Source organism: Pantherophis guttatus, chromosome 12, assembly GCF_059756535.1.
Source record: "Pantherophis guttatus breed Tessera chromosome 12, ASM5975653v1, whole genome shotgun sequence".
Taxonomy (NCBI): domain Eukaryota; kingdom Metazoa; phylum Chordata; class Lepidosauria; order Squamata; family Colubridae; genus Pantherophis; species Pantherophis guttatus.
In genome coordinates, this window is record NC_142074.1 from 3,824,444 (window position 1) to 3,842,668 (window position 18,225).

General features: G+C 41.9%; 1 protein-coding gene across 2 annotated transcripts in view; it reads left to right on the top strand.

Moving 5' to 3' along the window:
* ABCB7 (ATP binding cassette subfamily B member 7) overlaps positions 1-18,225 on the top strand; it is a 76,570-nt gene that overhangs the window by 40,992 nt on the left and 17,353 nt on the right. For both annotated transcript variants that reach the window (XM_060692037.2, XM_060692036.2), the window contains exons 5-12: positions 8,483-8,615; positions 9,041-9,309; positions 12,645-12,733; positions 12,815-12,902; positions 15,381-15,555; positions 16,851-17,008; positions 17,530-17,693; positions 17,860-17,989. In XM_060692037.2, the coding sequence (XP_060548020.2) occupies positions 8,483-8,615; positions 9,041-9,309; positions 12,645-12,733; positions 12,815-12,902; positions 15,381-15,555; positions 16,851-17,008; positions 17,530-17,693; positions 17,860-17,989 (1,206 nt within the window). The remainder of the gene's footprint in view (positions 1-8,482; positions 8,616-9,040; positions 9,310-12,644; positions 12,734-12,814; positions 12,903-15,380; positions 15,556-16,850; positions 17,009-17,529; positions 17,694-17,859; positions 17,990-18,225) is intronic.

Genomic DNA, 18,225 nt, shown 5'->3' on the forward strand with positions numbered 1-18,225 from the left:
GTAGCATTATAACTTATGTAGGTGCCACATTGATATTTATGTTTCACAAATGCTTGGAGATATGAGTGTTTCTTAAAGCAATACATCATAATATTTAACCATCCTCAGTTTAAGAAGTTAACCATCATTGCATTCCAAATGCTCACTAAAATAAGTTCTTATTCAGTAGTGAATAACAGTGAATACAAGCTAAAAAGAGTAGGACCAAAAGAGTCAGCTGCTTCTGTTCCGGGCACAAAGTTCTTCCTTTGCAGAGCTCCAGGGCAAACTAAAAATTGGGTTTGCTGCCAGGACAGATTTATCAAAATAACACTTCCCCATATTTTACCATGCAGTCAGAGTAAGGTTAAATGGGGAATATTGGCTTCCTCTTATATCCATTAATTAGGATAATTAACTACAAAGACAAACTATTTTCCAAAGCACCAAAAGACAAGATGAGAAACAATGAATGGAAATTAACCAAGGAGAGAAGCAACCTAGAAGAACTAAGGAGAAATTTCCTAACAGTGAGAGCAGTCAACCAATTGAATGGCTTGCCTTCAGAAGTTGGGAGTCCTCTATTACTGCAGGCTTTCAAAAACAGACTGGACAACCATTGATCTAAAATGGTAGATTTTACCATTTTGAGCCTGCATGAACAGGGGGTTGGACTAGAAGACTTCCAAAGGTCCCTTCCAATTCTCTTATTCTATGTTCTATTCTATGTACATTTAACTACTTTTATCATCATTTACAGTAGTTTGCTTAACCCTCAATATAGAGTTGTATTTATGACATAGTTAAAGTCTTTGGGAGGTCTTGTTGCCCAAGTTGCCATACAGGAAGAGAAAACCCAAAGCTGCAAAGATAGAAGAGTAGGGTAGAATAGAAACTTTATTGTCACTTTAAATGTACACTAATCATTATACATTAAAATTAAATTTTGTAGCATTCAGCTCTCAAAAGATAAATATTATGCATATACTCACATACACAAACATATATGACACAGATAAACATTACAGCCTAGTTCAGCTGTATACATATACATGGCAAAAAAAAGAGAATCCTATGAGTTTACAAGATGGATGGCATGAGGAACAAAGCTGTTACCGAATCTAGTAGTCCTGCTAGAAATACTTCGAAACCTCCTCCTAGAGTGGAGCAACAGAAACAGACCGTAAACTGGGTGTGTGGGGTTTCTAAAAATGCTTCAAGCTCTAGGCACATAGCGCTTATAAGCAGCATCCTGAATAACAGGAAGTGAGCTTCCTATAATCTCTGCTATCCTCACCATTCTCTGTAGGGACTTTCTATCTGAGGCACTGCTGCCACCAAACCAAATAGTGATGCAGTTTCTTAAAATGCTCTCAATGGGGCCTCTGTAAAAAGTGGCCAGGACAGAAGGAGAAAGATGTGCTCTCATCATCCGATGCAGGAAACGCAGACACTGCTTTGCACGCTTCACTAAGGATGACGTGCGGAGAGACCACTTCAGATTGTTAGTTATCTGCACCCCCAGACACTTAATACTATTGACCACCTCCACAGCTGCAGCCTTGATACAAAGTGGAGTATGACTGCCAGCTCTTTCTAAAATCTACAATGATCTCCTTTGTTTTGTTAATATTCAAAACCAAGTTATTTTTATTGCATCAGCCCACCAGAGCCTTCACCTCCTCCTTATAAGAATTTTCATTGTCATCCTGGATAAGATGGAAGATGGAACAAAGAAGTATGAAGAACACAGTGAAAGATGGAATGAAACTACTACAGATTGACATATTAGGCATCAGCAAATTGAGATATACTTTCAGCCAGAAGATCACACTGTTGGGGCATGAGACACAAAGAAGGAATAATCTTGTTTTCATAATTAAGAAGGTTACAGTAAAAACAATATTCTACTACAATGCAATCAATAACCAGATAATATTAATTAGACTTCATGGATGTTCCTTTAATATGGTGATCATTCATATTCAGTTTATGCTGCAATCACCGATGCAGAAGAAGAGGTTGATAAATTTTTGGATCAATTTGAAAGTGACAAAACAGCTAACCGAGATGAGCTGCTTGTGAGTGGAGACCGGAATGCCAAAGTTGGAAATATTAGATATACAGATCAGGAAGCCACACTACAGACAGAAGGTGATAAAAATGGATTGGCTCCAGGTTGACAAAAGAGTGAGATAAGACTGTATGTTCTTCCCTTATTTATTTACTTACTCAACTTAAATGCTGCAGACATAAGGAAAGCTGGATTGTTTTAAAATTAGAGGGAGAAACATCAATAACCTGCTCAATGCTGGTGACACTTCTCTGATAGTCAAGAATGCAGAGGATCTGCTACCTCTAGGAATAAAAGTGAAGGAACACAGTGAAAAAATGGAATTAAAAGGAGACCAAGCAAATGACAGCAGGTATAACAACTAATCTCAGAATTGATATTGAATATATTGAAGTGGTAGGTAACATCTGTCTTTTAGGATGAACATCAACCATACAGAAAGAGGTAGTTAAGAAATAAGCCACAGACTAGCACTTGGAACAATAACAGCTGCAGATGGACATGAAATGTTTAAAATCAACAAGGTGGAAATTGAATTCATCTTCCTTGGATCAAAAATTGTTCATGATGGCAGTTGTACACTTGAAATCAAATGCAGGATAAACTTAAGCCGCCCTGCAATGGTTAACATGAATAAGATGTGGAGAAGCAAAGATACTGATATAAATACAAAAAACAGGCTAGTTAGAGCAATAGTTTCCCTGTAATGATGTACAGATGTGAGAGTTGGACACTTAAGAGCTGATCAAAAAATTGATGCCTTTGAACTGTGATGCTGGCGCAAAGTATTGCATATGCCATGGGCAGCCAGAGCAACCGTCAGAGAGGTGCTGAATTGTATAAAACTAGAAACATCACTAGAAGCCAAATTTACAAGACTGCATCTGATTTACTTTGTCCACCTCATGCGTGCAAATTCATTGGAGAAGGCAATGATGCTAGGAATGGTTAATGGGTCAAGAAGAAGGGACAAGCAACAGTGGTGGGTTCCTCCCGGTTCGGCCCAGTTCTGCCGAGCCGGTAGTGGTGACGATATAACGTCACCAAACCGGTTCTGCCCCCCCTGCCCCCGCCCCCCCACACCCCGCCCCCTGTGTTATTCTTACCTTTTATTTGGTCCCACCCCCAATCTATTGCTGCCTCCTGAGTCCCAGCTGATGGCTAGAGGGAAAAAAACTGTTTAAACTCTTGCCGCGGGGCTTCAAAGAGCCGCCTACAGCTGATCAGTGTTAAAAGAAAACAAATGAGTAGACCGGTGCCTGCAAAAATACATGAGTAGATCAGTGCCTGCAAAAATAAATGGGTAGACCGGTACAGCTCTGCAAGCAGTTAAAAGCCTGGTAGACCAGGACCTCTGCTAAATCCTAAAGAATTGTCACATGACCATCAAGCCACGCCCACAGAACCGGTAGTAAAAAAATTTAGAACTCACCCCTGGCAAGCAAAGAACTTGCTGCCTTGATAACGTCAAAATTGAAACAAAGATGATCATCCATCAACCGAAAGAAGCCATGTTTGACAGGGTAGCGTGGAGAGTACTTGCCTATAAAGTCGTTAAGAGTCGGACATGACTGGATGATTAAAACTACTACTAGTGCTTGGAAGACTACTCACGAAGACCTTGGAGAAGATATTCAGATGCCACAATATCACAGTACATCAGAATATTTGAAGCAGTGATAAGTAGCAGGATAGGAAATGGATGATCAAATCAACCAAGAGGCCTCACATGACTAGGCTCAAAATATTCCACTTTGTAGCTCTTTGGAAAAGATTATAATGTAAGAGAAGAAGAGGCTGACCAGCATCAGGAGGGAGGGACTCAGTTACATTTGTGATGAATACATTATTCGATGACTTGAAAAACCAAGTTAACCATTATGGAGAAAATCTCTGGTCACTAAGTCAGTACCAACTTGATGGTGGCGCATAATTAAAAACTTCAACTTAGAACCAAGTATTTGGTCAGTTTTCGATACTTCCATGAATACTAAAGGATTCTTTTCTAGAAAACCAATTCTTGCTTGTATAAGCATGGCTTCGCTCCAAAGAAATGCATTCTAATTTTATTTGCCTAAAGAGATATTTAGCTGCAGCTTGTAGTGGTTCTCTAAGTTATCTGGCAATTACAGACTGTTTGAAAGCAGAAGGGAATTTAAAACTTATTTCTGCTTTTATAAAACAAGGGGTGTTTTGCTATTAAAGTAATAGTTTTAAACTGGTGGTACATGAGACTCAGAAAGAGTGCAGGTAGGTCATTGAAATATTTGTAAAGTCTTTAATACTTACCATAAATTTTGGGAACGTGTTTCAGGTATGAAAACTTTAGAACCCCTGAAAAGCATTTGATGGATGATCACGAGACCTTCTGGGAATTCCTAAAGTGGCTCTCTGGAAAAATTCATTTTAGTTGTTAATCAGTCACTGGTACAGGAGGAAGGTAAATAAGCTGAACGTGACACTTTTGATTTTGACGGGTAGTAAGTGGTGAAGGAGAGGGAAAATGAGAAGACGATGGGATGTAATATTGTGGTGCCTCATTCAGATTCATACTTTTACCCTTTGGGAATGGGAGAGACCGATTTTAAAATGTGTGTAAGTACTTTCAAAGGTAGGGTATCAGAGGAGGATTTATTTATTTATTTTTTGCAAAATTATAGTAAAGCCAATTAATTTAATTGAAGATTCAGATGGATACCTAAAGGGTTGGTGGGGAGCCTTTACCCTTTTAACTTTGGGGATGTATGTATGTATATTTATATACATATAAAATATGTATCTCTTAAAACTCACCGTGGTGTATAGCCTGTTTTTTAAAAAAAAAAAATAGCTGGGGAGGGAGCTTTCCAGAATTGTCATTATAATAAATGTCATTACTACAGAGTAGGCTCTCGCAGGGAAACCGGTTTTATGGCCTCTAAATGATGGTCACCACAATGTAGTGCAGATGGAGTGGTATCGTGCCAAAAACAGAAGAATGAATTAAAATTGAGTTTCCAGGCAAGCCGGACCGAAGGGAGTTGACCAACCCTTGTTGCTGCTTATCTGAAAAGCATAGTTAGAAATTAAAATTCTAAAACAAAATGCTTCTTTTAAGCTTTAACATCTGTTGAACACATTCTCTAATTCCTTAGAGTTTTATGTCTGAATTTTCCAACAATCTGGTTTTTTTCCTACTGACTGTGATTTGTGATTGTAACATTTTAAATGTGTGAAACCTTCAGGGATGTTGTGTAATTCTAATCCAAGTAAACTCCTAGAGGCAAAGCAAGACCCAATATCAAATGGTGATGTGAAGCATTTACGTCTCTAATACCCCCAAAGCAGCCACCACAGTGAACAGTTTGAGGGACAGAACAGGAGAGGAGAGAAGTCTCTCTCTAAAACTTTGGTCTCTCTTTAATGAAGCCTTATCCTATTTAAACATTAGATCATTGGGGGTTGTGTTATTCAGGGCCTTTTTAGTGGTGGCCCTGGAAAAATGTACCACTCCAGATAGGAGGAATGTTCTGATGTTGGTTACTTTTAGTTGCTCTTCAGCATTCATGACTTTCTAGCTTGGTATCCTTTCTGCTTCTGTATCTGAGTTAGCTAGGGAAGGGCAATCTCAGGCTGGTTCTGCACATTGCTGTAAGCCATGATTAATTGGTAATCCAAAATTGGTGGTCTTGTATCACACAATAGGGGAGAGGCTAAAGCAATCTCATTTCGGGTTAGTGTGTAATGTGAACCTTATTTCAGAAGATAATGCTGGTCTGTGGCATTCACGACTCCCCAGGGTTGGAGCATGCCCTCGGCGCTTTTTAACATCTATGTAAATCTACCAAAAGGACGTAGCCATCAATTTGTGCGCAGTTTACTGCCATAACTGCACTGACTTTAAAAATGTTACCTGATTCAACTGGCTTTTATTAGGGAAGTGCTCCTCTATTGATGTTTTAGTCCTGCGGGGATTGCTAGGAGTGTATTCAGTTGAGTGAAATAGATTTTAATGTATTTTATATTACATAAAAGTTTAAAGTGTTGCCATTGCTGGGTTTTTGGTTTTTTTTTACACTTATAAGTTCTGCTGCTGTCCTATGTCGCCTTCAGGCAGGTAGCTTAAAAATAAAGTCAAAATGAAAGTAAACCAGGCTGTCTTACTGAATTTAGCATGGGGAAAAAGCGATTGCTGAGTAGGTCAGCACCCGATGGTCGCTGGTTGGTTTTTGCAAAGAAGGAGGAAAATGGCTGGTTTTTCTCCAGCTTTTAAAAGGAGCGGTGAATCAGAAGTGTGCTTGTGGTGCTGTTGTGTTTTTATTTATTTATTTATTATTTAAAGTTGTATGCCGCCCTATCTCCGAAGGACTCAGGGCGGCTCACAACAATAAAAACAAGAAAAATAAATATTAAAACTACCCAATAAGATTATAAAAAGACCATTAAAATCCCCTTTAAAACCCCTTCAGTCGAAACCAGCCAGGCGAAATAACCATGTTTTAAGGTCACGGCGGAAAGAGCGAAGGTTAGGGGCCACCAGGGGGAGCTAATTCCACAGGGTAGGTGCACCCACAGAGAAGGCCCGCTCCCTAGGGGTTGCCAGCCGACATTGTCTGGCCGACGGCACCCCAAGGAGGCCCTCCCTGTGGGAACGCACCGGGCGATGGGGAGCTGTCGCTGGCTGCAGATGGTCCGCCAAATGGTCCGTTTTACCTGTGTATCAGCACTGGGCAACCCAGAGGTGGATCACTATCTGGAATCCTTTTGGTAATCTTCAGAGCCTACCAGAACCACATTTCTGAAATGCAGCAACACATACCCGAATCTTGAAAGTGATATCTGGTTCCAGTATCCCCACCCCCAAACCGTGTATATAATTTCTCATCAAGCTGTGTGTTGTATACTAGTTAGGTGTAGCCGGAAGAAAAAAGGTGGGGGGAGGGATATCCCCCTATAAATGGGAAACCGGTAAGGATTTTCACCTCCCGTGTGAGTAATGCTATGAAATCATTACCCGAGCTGCTGCCAGCTTCAAACATATTAGAAAAACCTGCCTCCCTCCCAGCTACCATCCTGATCCATGCCAAGTACACACAGAGTAAAGGGGTCAAAAGTTTCTTAAATGTTACATAGGTTTTACAAGCAGCAGCAGGCAGCACAGCTGTGTGTGCAATTGCATATGCACATTGGTACAGTTACCTGAACAAGAAGCTCACCTGCAAAAGGTCCAGATCCAAATCAGGAAACGATATCCTAGGTGCACCACGTTGCTCTCAATTGACCGCATGGTGCTGAATTTTTGCACTCGAACTGCACTCACTGTGCATTGTTGGCTAGACAACCATTGTGTCTTTTATTTTTCAAGCTCTTTTTTCTCTTTTTTTAAAAATTATTCTTGTGCTAAATTTTATAGTTCTTACGTTGTGAGCCATCCAGAGTTATCTGGAGTCAGGCAACGCCAAAATTGAATAAGTTAAAATTAATTGTTGAATTTCATTTCTACCTTGAGCACATCCTTTGTAAAAACTAAAAGTCTTTGACTTACAACAGTTTGCTTAGTGACCGTTTGAAGTTACAACGGCACTGAAAAAAAGTGACTTATGACCATTTTTCAGACTTATGCCAGCATCCCCATTGTCACGTGAATAAAATTCAGATGCTTGACAATTGACTCATATTTATGACGGTTGCAGTGTCCCAGGGTGACCTTCTGACAAGTAAAGTCAATGGGGCGAATCCGGATTCACTTAACATCCGGATTACTGATTTAACAACTGCAGTGATTCACTTAACAAATGTGATGAGAAAAGTCATAAAATGGTGCAAAGCTCACATAACAAATTTCTCACTTAGCAACATAAATTTTGCACTCAATTGTGGTCGTAAGTTGAGGACTACCTGTATAGGAATGTTCCTCTTCCCCCTCAGCCAATTTTCAGGGATGAATTTCAGTTTCTGTCTGACAAGGTTCCTGGTAACCTTTCCCCCGTTGTGCCTTTTGATATACCAGGTTTATCTTGGCTTAATGTCTGCCTTGTCAAGAAAGGCCATGGAGTTCCGTCCTCAAAGTCTTGGGGTTGAAACGCTTTGAGCAGCTTCCAGTGGCTCTAAAAATACATTCCATGCAGGCTAGAGTTATTTTCCTTTGTGTCTCCCAGTCTTGTCAACACTTTAACGAGCACTTTCTCAACCAAGGGTAGTGGAGATGAAGGCTGTTTTTTTATGAAAAGTTTATGAAAACTCGTCACTTCTGCTCTGGGCAGGCAGGCCTTGTACTCTGACACTGTTGTGCCTGAAGGCCGCAGTGCTCTGCCAGTAAGTAGACTGTAGCAAAATATCATCATTCAGCTTCTTCAGAGAAAACATTTATACTTTATAAATAAAGCATTTTTAGCATGTCTTGCATAACCATGTATATAATGATCTTGCATAATATCTTATGCTTTTTAGGCTATGAACATAGTGGTTCCCTTCATGTTTAAATATGCAGTAGACAACCTCAACCAGCTGTCTGGAAATGTTCTGAACCTGAGTGATGCACCCAATACAGTTGCAACCATGGCAACAGCTGTTCTGATTGGATGTAAGTGCGATGCTTTAATCTGCTGACAGGTGCTGACTTTCTTCGGGAAGGCTTGGGAACATTGGTGCACCTGACCTTTCACGGGGAAGCATCTGGGGTGAACGTTGTCCGCTGGAGTCTCTCCTACTTTGTTATCATGAAGAATGAACAGAACTGCGATTCGCTTGAGTTGTGTTATCTGCTGGAATAATAGCTTAGTCTCCAGGCCTGCTTTTGCGTTGTGTTTTCTTTTTTTTTTTCTTCTTTTTTTTTAATCCAAATATCTGAAGATGAAATCTGTTTCAAAGTGATTTAACTGATAACCTTTGACTTCTCATCCAGAAACATTAACATGGGGGGGGGGTGTATTAAAATCTGCTGAAAATGAATAAAGTAAAATTAATTAGAAATTAAAGCCTTTTTCTCTCCCCTCCTCCTTTTACCAGACGGCACCTCGCGAGCAGGCGCGGCGTTGTTTAACGAAGCCAGAAACGCCGTCTTTGGGAAAGTGGCCCAGAGTTCCATCAGGAGGATAGCCAAAAATGTCTTCCTCCACTTGCATCAGCTGGACTTGGGCTTCCATCTGAGTCGGCAAACGGGAGCGTTGTCCAAAGCCATCGATCGAGGCACCCGCGGCATCAGCTTTGTGCTCAGTGCCCTGGTGTTTAATCTGGGCCCCACCTTGTTTGAAGTTGCCCTCGTGAGTGGGATTTTGGTACGTGTTGTTTTCATTCAATTGCGGCACCAATCGTTAGTTTGAGATCCACGTCTAGTGGCTCTCGGATATCCCTGGCAATAGGTGTGGCCCAGTCTTTGCCTTTCCCAGAACCCTGTTGAAGAAAAGAGGAAAAAGAAGGGGTCAGAAAGGCAGAGGAGGGCTGTTGCAGCCATCTAACATGGCCCCACCCACCCTTTGCTTCAGTTTCACCCCCTTTGAGAGCCCTGGTGATGCAGTGGTTAGAATGCAGCGTTGCAGGCTGGCTCTGCCCACTGCCAACGGTTCGATCCTGACTGGATCGAGGTTGACTCAGCCTTCCATCCTTCTGAGGTCAGTAAAATGAGGACCGTTATTGGGAGCAATATGCTGACTCTATAAAACTGCTTAGACAGAGCTGTAAAGCACTGTGAAGCACTATATCAATCTAAGTGCTATTGCTATTGCTTTGGCATCCCCAGGGCAGCTCTTGGTGCTTTATTATTCTTAAGGAAATACAGACATAGAAAAAGTGGCCCCACTGGATGTTCATTGCTGTTAATCTATAAATAGAAGCATCCGCTAAACATCATCTGAATGTGATGCTGATACAGGGAGCTGGTATGATAAGCAAGCTAACTGGTTGAATAAAGACAGCAGAACCTAACTTGATTCCAGGAGAAGTACCCAGTGTCTGTTTGAAAACCTCTCTTTAGCTGTAGAGCTGCTTCTGCATTTACTTTAAGAATGCATTTTCTACAACTTAAATGCACCTGAGCTCCGTTTGTATCAGACTCATGCAAAACATTTGAAATGGCCACTTTGCAAGGCAAAAGCTCAGTCCAAACCTGGGCACGCAGAAGCCGCTGAGGAAAGCCTTGAGAGCCATTGCACTGAGCTTTACTCTTTCTGGTGCTTGGAGGATGAGTGCTTTGCTTGCCCCAGTGAGTTTTGCAAAAGCCTCCTTTGCACAGCCTTCTTCCCTACGTTGCAAAATGCTCCATGTTTACTTTACAGTGACCGGAGGATCCTAACAAGTAGAGGTAGGTCTTGCTTAGTGACCATTATGACGGCCTTGGAAAGGGTGCTTTATGCCCTGTAAAAGCACTTCTGACAATTGTAAAATGTCACACCCGCCCCATGCAGGCACATGACTACATTTTGGATGCTGGGTTCACATTTATAAGCGTTTGCAGCGTCCCATGGTCACATGACCGTGATTTGCAATATCCTTTCCAGAGAAAACAGAAAAAAATGCACATTGGATAATGCTGCATTTGCTTAACATCCGTGTGGTTCGCTTAATGACCATGTTGACTCGCTTTACAATCATTTGGTGACCCGTTTAAGGGTCACCTCAATTTACGACCAAAATTCCTGGCCCAATTTTGGTCCTAAATCGAAGACTGCCTGGATAATATCTCCCCACTTCTCTGGAAAAAAAACCCCTTGTTGATAGCCTCTACTTCTCAATAATGCAGCATATAAACTAAGAGAGAGCAACGCTCACAGATTATTGCCGCGAAGGCTAGCTGTCAGTATAGTTACAATAGCCCAGATGCTTTTTTTCTTATTCCATGCTTTCCATCTGGTGTTCTCAATATTTCACAGCATTTGAACCAGGTTGACGTTTAAGAGCAGGCACATAATCCTTCTCCTTCCTTAAATTAGCCAGGCTTTCAAGCCGGAGACCCATAAGTGTTGTGCCAAATCTCAAGCAGGAATGTAAAGACAGGATATGAAACGCATCCCCAAGTCAAACAGTGGTGGCTTTTGAGTTAATAACGCCCGGTATCTTTCATTTAAATGGGTGGGGTTTGCATTGTGCCAAGAAAAGGAAATAAACCCTATTCTAATTGGAGCTTAAAGTATGAAATCTCTCACAGCTGTTTCTCCAGATAGCAAATGCCAAGGACTCACACATGACAGAGTAATAAGTATCATTTTAGGACTGTGTTCTTAACTTGGCAGCTTGAAGATGTGTGAACTTCAACTCCCAGAATTCCCTAGCCAGTTATGCTATCAGAGGAATTCTGGGAGTTAAAGTCTGCACATCTCCAAGTTGCTAAGATTGAGAAACACTGGCCTAAAGGAAAAGAAACAGAGGCTTTAGGGTGCCTTGGGTTTGTTTCCTGCCCTTGCTGCTGATGGTAAAATGTGCCCAGAAGCTCTCATTCATCAAAGCTGAGGTCGTGCAAATATGCCAGGCTGGACTATCCCAAAACTTTCAAAGAGAATAGCAATTTTTCCTTTGGAAATCTTGGAGTCACTTCTATGGGCTTAAAATATCATCATACAATGGCGCCTTATTCACAGTTACGGCAATGCCTCGCTTGGCTGCAGCTGCTTCAGCTCTCAAGTTTTGGGGTTTTGGAAATGAAAGATCCATCCAGATTGAGTGATTCTTTAAGAATTATGACAAGAAAGCAGAATTGTACAGTAATGCTAGACTGTTATATGACCACCAGTCCATATTGGATATGGAGATATTTAGTGAAAGAGGTAAAACTGTTCTGGAATATCTTTGTACAGGTTCAACCTTGGTGGCACAGTAGTTAAAATGCAGTATTGCAGGATAATTCTGCTGACTGCCAACTGCCAGTAGTTTGAGTGTCACCGGCTCAAGGTTGACTCAGCCTTCCATCCTTCCAGAGTTGCTAAAATGAGGGTCCAGATTGTTGGGGGCAAGAAGCTGGCTCTGTAAACTGCTTAGAGAGGGCTGTAAAGCAGTATATAAGCCTAAGTGCTATTGCTATTGTTAACTCTCAAGACTTTTTTTTTCCTACTACCGGTATGTATTCAAAATGGACTGTGATTAATTAATTTATGTGTGTGTGTGTGTATTTTGAGAGCGCGCATCAGAATTTTCATTTTTAATGTATGCCAGTGTGTACGCAGAAAAAGGTGACAATAAAGGTTATCTTATCTTAATTGGAATCATTGCAGCTTATTTCCTGACAAATCTGGTAAGATCTGCCCATCTTTTTCTTGAATCAAAGCTCCTGGATTCCATTCATTACTTCCATTCATTTTGGTTGAAAACAGCTCTCTGTATGCACTTCTTGTAGATAAAGATTCTTTCCCCTCCTCTGCTGTAAGTGCAGTAGCTCAAGAGCACAAGTTAAGTGTTTGTATCTGAGAGTCTGTGGCCTTGTGGAGCTGCTCCTAAGTGCACATGGTGTCAAGGAGCTAAACTTCCTGTACCATAATCTTCCCATTCCACTTCTCTTTGGCTTGTAGACAATTATTATGTTATCTCTTATATGTATGTCTTGTCCAGAGAGCTTTCTGTACATCGATGTTCTAACTAAAATGATTGGAATCCCCCCCCTTTTTTTCTTTTCTCTTCCCTGCAGTATTATAAATGTGGTGCACATTTTGCACTTGTAACCTTGGGGACATTAGGAGCATACACGGCATTCACAATAGGACTTACGCAGTGGAGGTAAGACAGTCCCTGATGAGATTTGACTGCCTGGTGGAACTGGATGGGAACAACTGTCTCTGCCAACCTTTTGTCTTGCAGAACTAAATTTAGGATCGAAATGAACAAAGCAGATAACGATGCAGGGAACGCCGCCATTGACTCTCTGCTGAATTATGAAACTGTGAAGGTAAGCCATTAATATTTTTAACTTTTCATATTGTCATTTCTTGGGTAAACAAGTATTATTAACAAGGCATGTCTTTTTTTGTACCCTTTACTCAAAAAAGATGATTTTTTGATGTTACAAATAATGACTGAAAGGATTATTCTTAGCCTAAATAGGTAAACAAATTTTCACCTACGTGGGCCATAAGCTGTTGATTACCTGTGTGTAATATAAGAATGCTGCTTCTCCTTTCATACTTTCCCTCTTGATTTGCGTCTTAAAGGAGCCAGATGCTTTTTTCACTGAAAACTCTGCTTAAGTGTGTTTGACCAGCTGTAGGGCAGTTTGTTCATTCCTGTTCAACTAAAAGCAGAAATGCAAGCTCAGAAACCAAGCCATGATGGGCAACACAGTTTAAGGGCTAGCTAATGTGGATGGCCTGAATAAACTTAAGGTTAATCTCAATTTTAAAAATCAATATATCAAGAACTGCCGTATTGAGAATATGGAATAGTATAAACCTAGACTCTGTTCAAAAATGCTTTTCTTGGTTTCAGCAGAAGCAGCATTTTATAGGAGAGAAACAGCAGGTAAAGAGAAACGGTTAACCTATTGAGAGTTGTTAGACCAAAAACATGGAGAAAATATAAGATGAAATCAAAAGAACAATTGGCTCCGGGGGGGATTTAGTTTTCAATGTGTTTTGTTTGCAGAGCTCAGAGAACGAATTAAGGTAGATAACAGGACATTTGGAATTGAGCAACAAAAGAAAGAATTTGAAGTTGAATTATGTATAAATGGCGAACATGTAATTGTTAAAATGAAAGAACTCTTACTGATATTGGAAACGGAGGATGAACAAATGAAAGAGAGTATGATAAAATGGGCTAAGAATTTCAAATAGAATATTGTTGGGAGAGTGAGAAAACATGGAAAGGGTTGAAATTTTCATTAAACCTTTGTTAAAACAAAATTTCTATAAAATGATGTATCGCTGGTATATGACTCCAGAAGAATTAGCCAGTCACTCTCTCACAGCCTTAGGAAGAAGGCAATGGCAAGCCATTTTTAAAAATGTTGCCTTCCCCACTTCTGCAGGAAACTTTTTCACATCAGCCAAGTTTGCAGTATTCATTGGGCAGACACATGGCATTTCTTATTTATCAATATTTGACAAGGATTTCAAAAGCTTACAACTCAGTTTGCTACGCAGATTGGAACAATATCATTAATGTTTCCTGGGTGCAGCTGTAAAAGTAGGGTTGTCCCAATCTGAATCCATACTCATCTGGAAAACTGAATAGTAATTCTGGGACGGTCAGCTTTAACCCCATACGACACCTGTTGTCTTGCCTGGCTCTTTAACCACTGAGGATGAGCCATGGATCAGTGTTACAAGAGAATGTGCTATTAGGATGAAAAGACTGCATTTGGCCGGTAAGAACATATGAAACATGGTATGTCTCGATGCGCCAGATCATACTCAATGGTTGGTCCAACTGATTCACAGAAAACACAGATACAGGTAGTCCTCAACTTACAACAATTTATTTAGTGACTGTTCAAAGTAACAACAGCCCTGAAAAATGGAACCGTTTTTCACAGTTACGACCATTGCAGCATCCCCATGATCATGTGATCACAACTCAGATGCTGGGCAACTGGTTCATACTTATGACCGTTGCTGTGTCCCACGGTCAAGTGATCCCCTTTTGCGGCCTTCTGACAAGCAAAGTCAATGGGGAAGCCAGATTCACTTAACAACCGGGTTAATAACTTATTAACTGCAGTGATTCACTTAACAACTGTGGCAAGAAAGGTGTTCTGACTCAGCTCCCCAAACACAACAAACCCTCTGTAGCTGAAGCAATGATTCCTTTATTAGGCGCGCCAGCAGCCCTGGCAAAAATTTCTCTCGCAGGCTAACAAGTCTGTCCGGCAGGGAGACAAATAGTTGTCTGCCACATCTATTCATCTCCACCCCCTGTCCTTTATCCCCAGAGCTAGGGTGGGGCTTCGCTAGCAGCGGTGGCTCTTCTGTCCCAAGGATGGGCCCATAGATTTCTGCTGCTCTCCTCTCCTCTGCCTTCTGCACATCCCCACATCAGGCACTGGACCCAGCTGTTCCTCCTCTTCCTCATCAGCCACCTCCAGACCTGGAGGCTGTTGACTCTCCATCTGAGGGCTGACGGACGGCCCAGACTCCGCCTCTGTCTCTCTCTCTCTCTGCCAGCTCCATTCCCTCTTCCTCCTCAAAGCCCTCAGGTTGCCCTGATGCTGGCCCTGATTCCCACGCCACCTCCTCCTCCTCCTCTGATTCGGCTGCTGGAAGGGCCGACAGGCCACAACAAAAGGTGAATGTTTCACTTAACAACAGAAATTTTGGGCTCAGTTGTGGTCATGAGTCGAGGTCTACCTGTAATTGCATCCTAAATCATAAAATGCCGAGGATTCTCCTAAGGAGATGAACCCGGTGCCATCTTTTCTCCCTTTTCGTAGTACTTCAATAATGAAAATTATGAAGCCCAACGGTATGATGGATTTTTGAAGACCTATGAAAATGCCTCACTGAAAACTACCTCAACTTTGGCTCTTCTTAATTTTGGACAAAGCGCTATATTCAGCATTGGACTAACGGCCATCATGGTGATGGCCAGCAAGGGAATTATTGCAGGTACCTCTTAACGCGTCCAAACCTAGTTCTTCATATTAAACTCATGTTTCACTTCCCCTCCCTGCTCTACCACAGGTTGATCCTTTTCCTTGCTCTTTTCAAATGCATGTCCTGTATTTGTGGTGGCCCCCCAGGTGTTTCCCCCCAGCCACGCCAGCTGGCACCACCAAGGACAAGGAAGGCGGGTTTTGCAGCAAGGGGTTGCAGGTCCCCCCTCCCTTTTTTCTGCTACCTTTCTGTAATTATGTGATCTAAACATGTGGCTGTCCGCTGACTTCAGCTTTAATATGAATCTGTGCTGAATATGAATTTGAGTCGGGTTCATTATAGCTTTGAACATAGAATAATAGAATTGGAAGAGAGCTCGGAGATCTTCCAGTCCAACCCCCTGCTCGAGCAAGAGATCCTATACCCGTGATGGCGAACCTATGGCACGTGTGCCACAGGTAACACACATAGCCATATTGATGGGCACGCAAGCTCAGCTCCAGTGTGCATACGCATGCCGGCCAGCTGATTTTTGAGCCTTCTGGGCCCACCAGAAGTAGGAAACAGGCTGTTTCCTGCCTCTGGAGGGTCTTGGGGGGGGAGGCCTGTTTTTCTCTCTCTCCAGGCTCCAGAGCCTTTCTAGGAACCTGGGGAGGGCAAAAACGGCCTCCCTCCCCCCCCCTCCGGAGGCCCTCCTAGAAAGGCTCTGGAGCTTGGGGAGAGCAAAAAATGGGCCTTCCGGTCCCACTGGAAGTTGGCAAATGGGGCGTTTCTGGCCTCCAGAGGACCTCCAGGGGCGATGGGGAAGGCTGTTTTCACCCTCCCCAGACTCCTAGAAAGGCTCTGGAGCCTGGGGAGACAGAAAAACAGGCCCACTGGGCCATTGTGTGCCAGGAGTGGAGGGAGTGGGGGGGTGCATGCGTGGGGGCGAGGCGCATAGAATTATGGGTGTGGGCACAGATGCATGCAACACCCCCCCCCATGCTTACCCACGCTCCTGGCACGCGATGGCAGAAAGGTTAGCCATCCCTGCCCTATACCATTTCAGTCTCTCTTTAAAAGCCTCCAGTGATGGAGCACCCACAACTTCTGGAGGCAATCCGTTCCACTGGTTGATTGCTCTCACCATTAGGAAATTTCTCCTTAGTTCTAGATTGCTTCTCTCCTTGGTTAGTTTCCAACCATTGTTTCTTGCCTTGCCTTCTGGTGCTTTGGAAAAAATAAGCCTGCTGTATCTTATTTTGAACCATTAAGCTACACAGCTGACAACTGCCTTATTGCTCATCTGCCTTTTCTTTGTCACGAAGGTGATTTGACTGTTGGTGATCTGGTCATGGTGAACGGATTGCTGTTCCAGATTTCCTTGCCCCTTAACTTCCTGGGGACGGTATATAGAGAGACAAGGCAAGCGCTCATAGACATGAACTTATTGTTTACACTGCTTAACATCGACACTAAAATCAAAGTGAGTATTGTCTATAAAATCTTCGTTTTTAAACATTGGTCTTGTATGCTAGTTTAAAAGGAATCCAGATTTGTTTTTAATGGCAAGATTTGAGCAGTTACTGAAGATCCTTCATTTTAATGTTGCATTTCTGAAAGAGCATTTTTTGGAAAGGGGGGGGGGCCGCCAAGCGGGTATGTGTAATCTCTGCATTTTATATAAGTGTGCCCTGTGCATTGAAATTTTATTCTGTCATTTTAATTAATGATGCAGAATTGATTGTGCGAAAGGCTGCTTTGGAGCCAGACCGTTCTGGCAAACAAAATTATTGAACTTGAAAGAAAAGGGGAGAGAGAAAGAAAGAAATTTACCTGTGGCTGAAACTGCTAGGGTTTGTTTTTTTAAAAAAAAATTATCATTACTTTTAACTTCTTTCAGGCATTTGCTTGTGCCTCATTTTCAATTAGATCGATTGTTTAGCTTGTTAAGCTCTTTAAAATACCTTCCGGGCAGTGTGTAAAGCGGGACTCTTCTCTTAATAGGATAAAGAACTGGCTCCACCCCTGCAGATCACCCCACAGACGGCTACCATCGCCTTTGATAACGTGCATTTTGAATACCTTGAGGGGCAGAAAGTCCTCAGTGGCGTGTCTTTTGAAGTCCCTGCAGGAAGAAAAGTGGCCATTGTAGGAGGCAGTGGGTCAGGGTGGGTAAATGGATGCACAAAATTCTGCATCATTGATTGATTTCTTTTTTCTTTTCTTTTTTTTAACGGCAATAAAAACTTCGGTTTTTGTAAAACTTGGATTTTAACAATGTGCAAAACATGGTTCTAACCCTGAGTCTCCTTTTTTTTTTTTTTTTTTTGGAAGGAAAAGCACAATTATGAGATTATTATTTCGCTTCTATGAGCCTCAGAAGGGAGAGATTTATGTCGCTGGCAAGAATATACAAAATGTCAGTTTGGAAAGCCTGCGGAAGGCTTTAGGAGTTGTGCCACAGGTATGGTTTTTTTTTTTCCTCCCTTGAAAATCATCCTAATGTTGCAGGCCCAGAGACTGATGTAATAATGAGGAAACTCAGGCGATGAAGCCAAATAGAAGAAGGAAAAAAACAAAACCAGATCAGATCAGCAGGCCCAGCTTGTGTGAATAAAACAGTTTTTATCAGATGATTAAAATCCCCCAGAAAAAAAGGTCTAGACTGATGTCCTTCTGAAACTAGTCACAAAAGCTGAA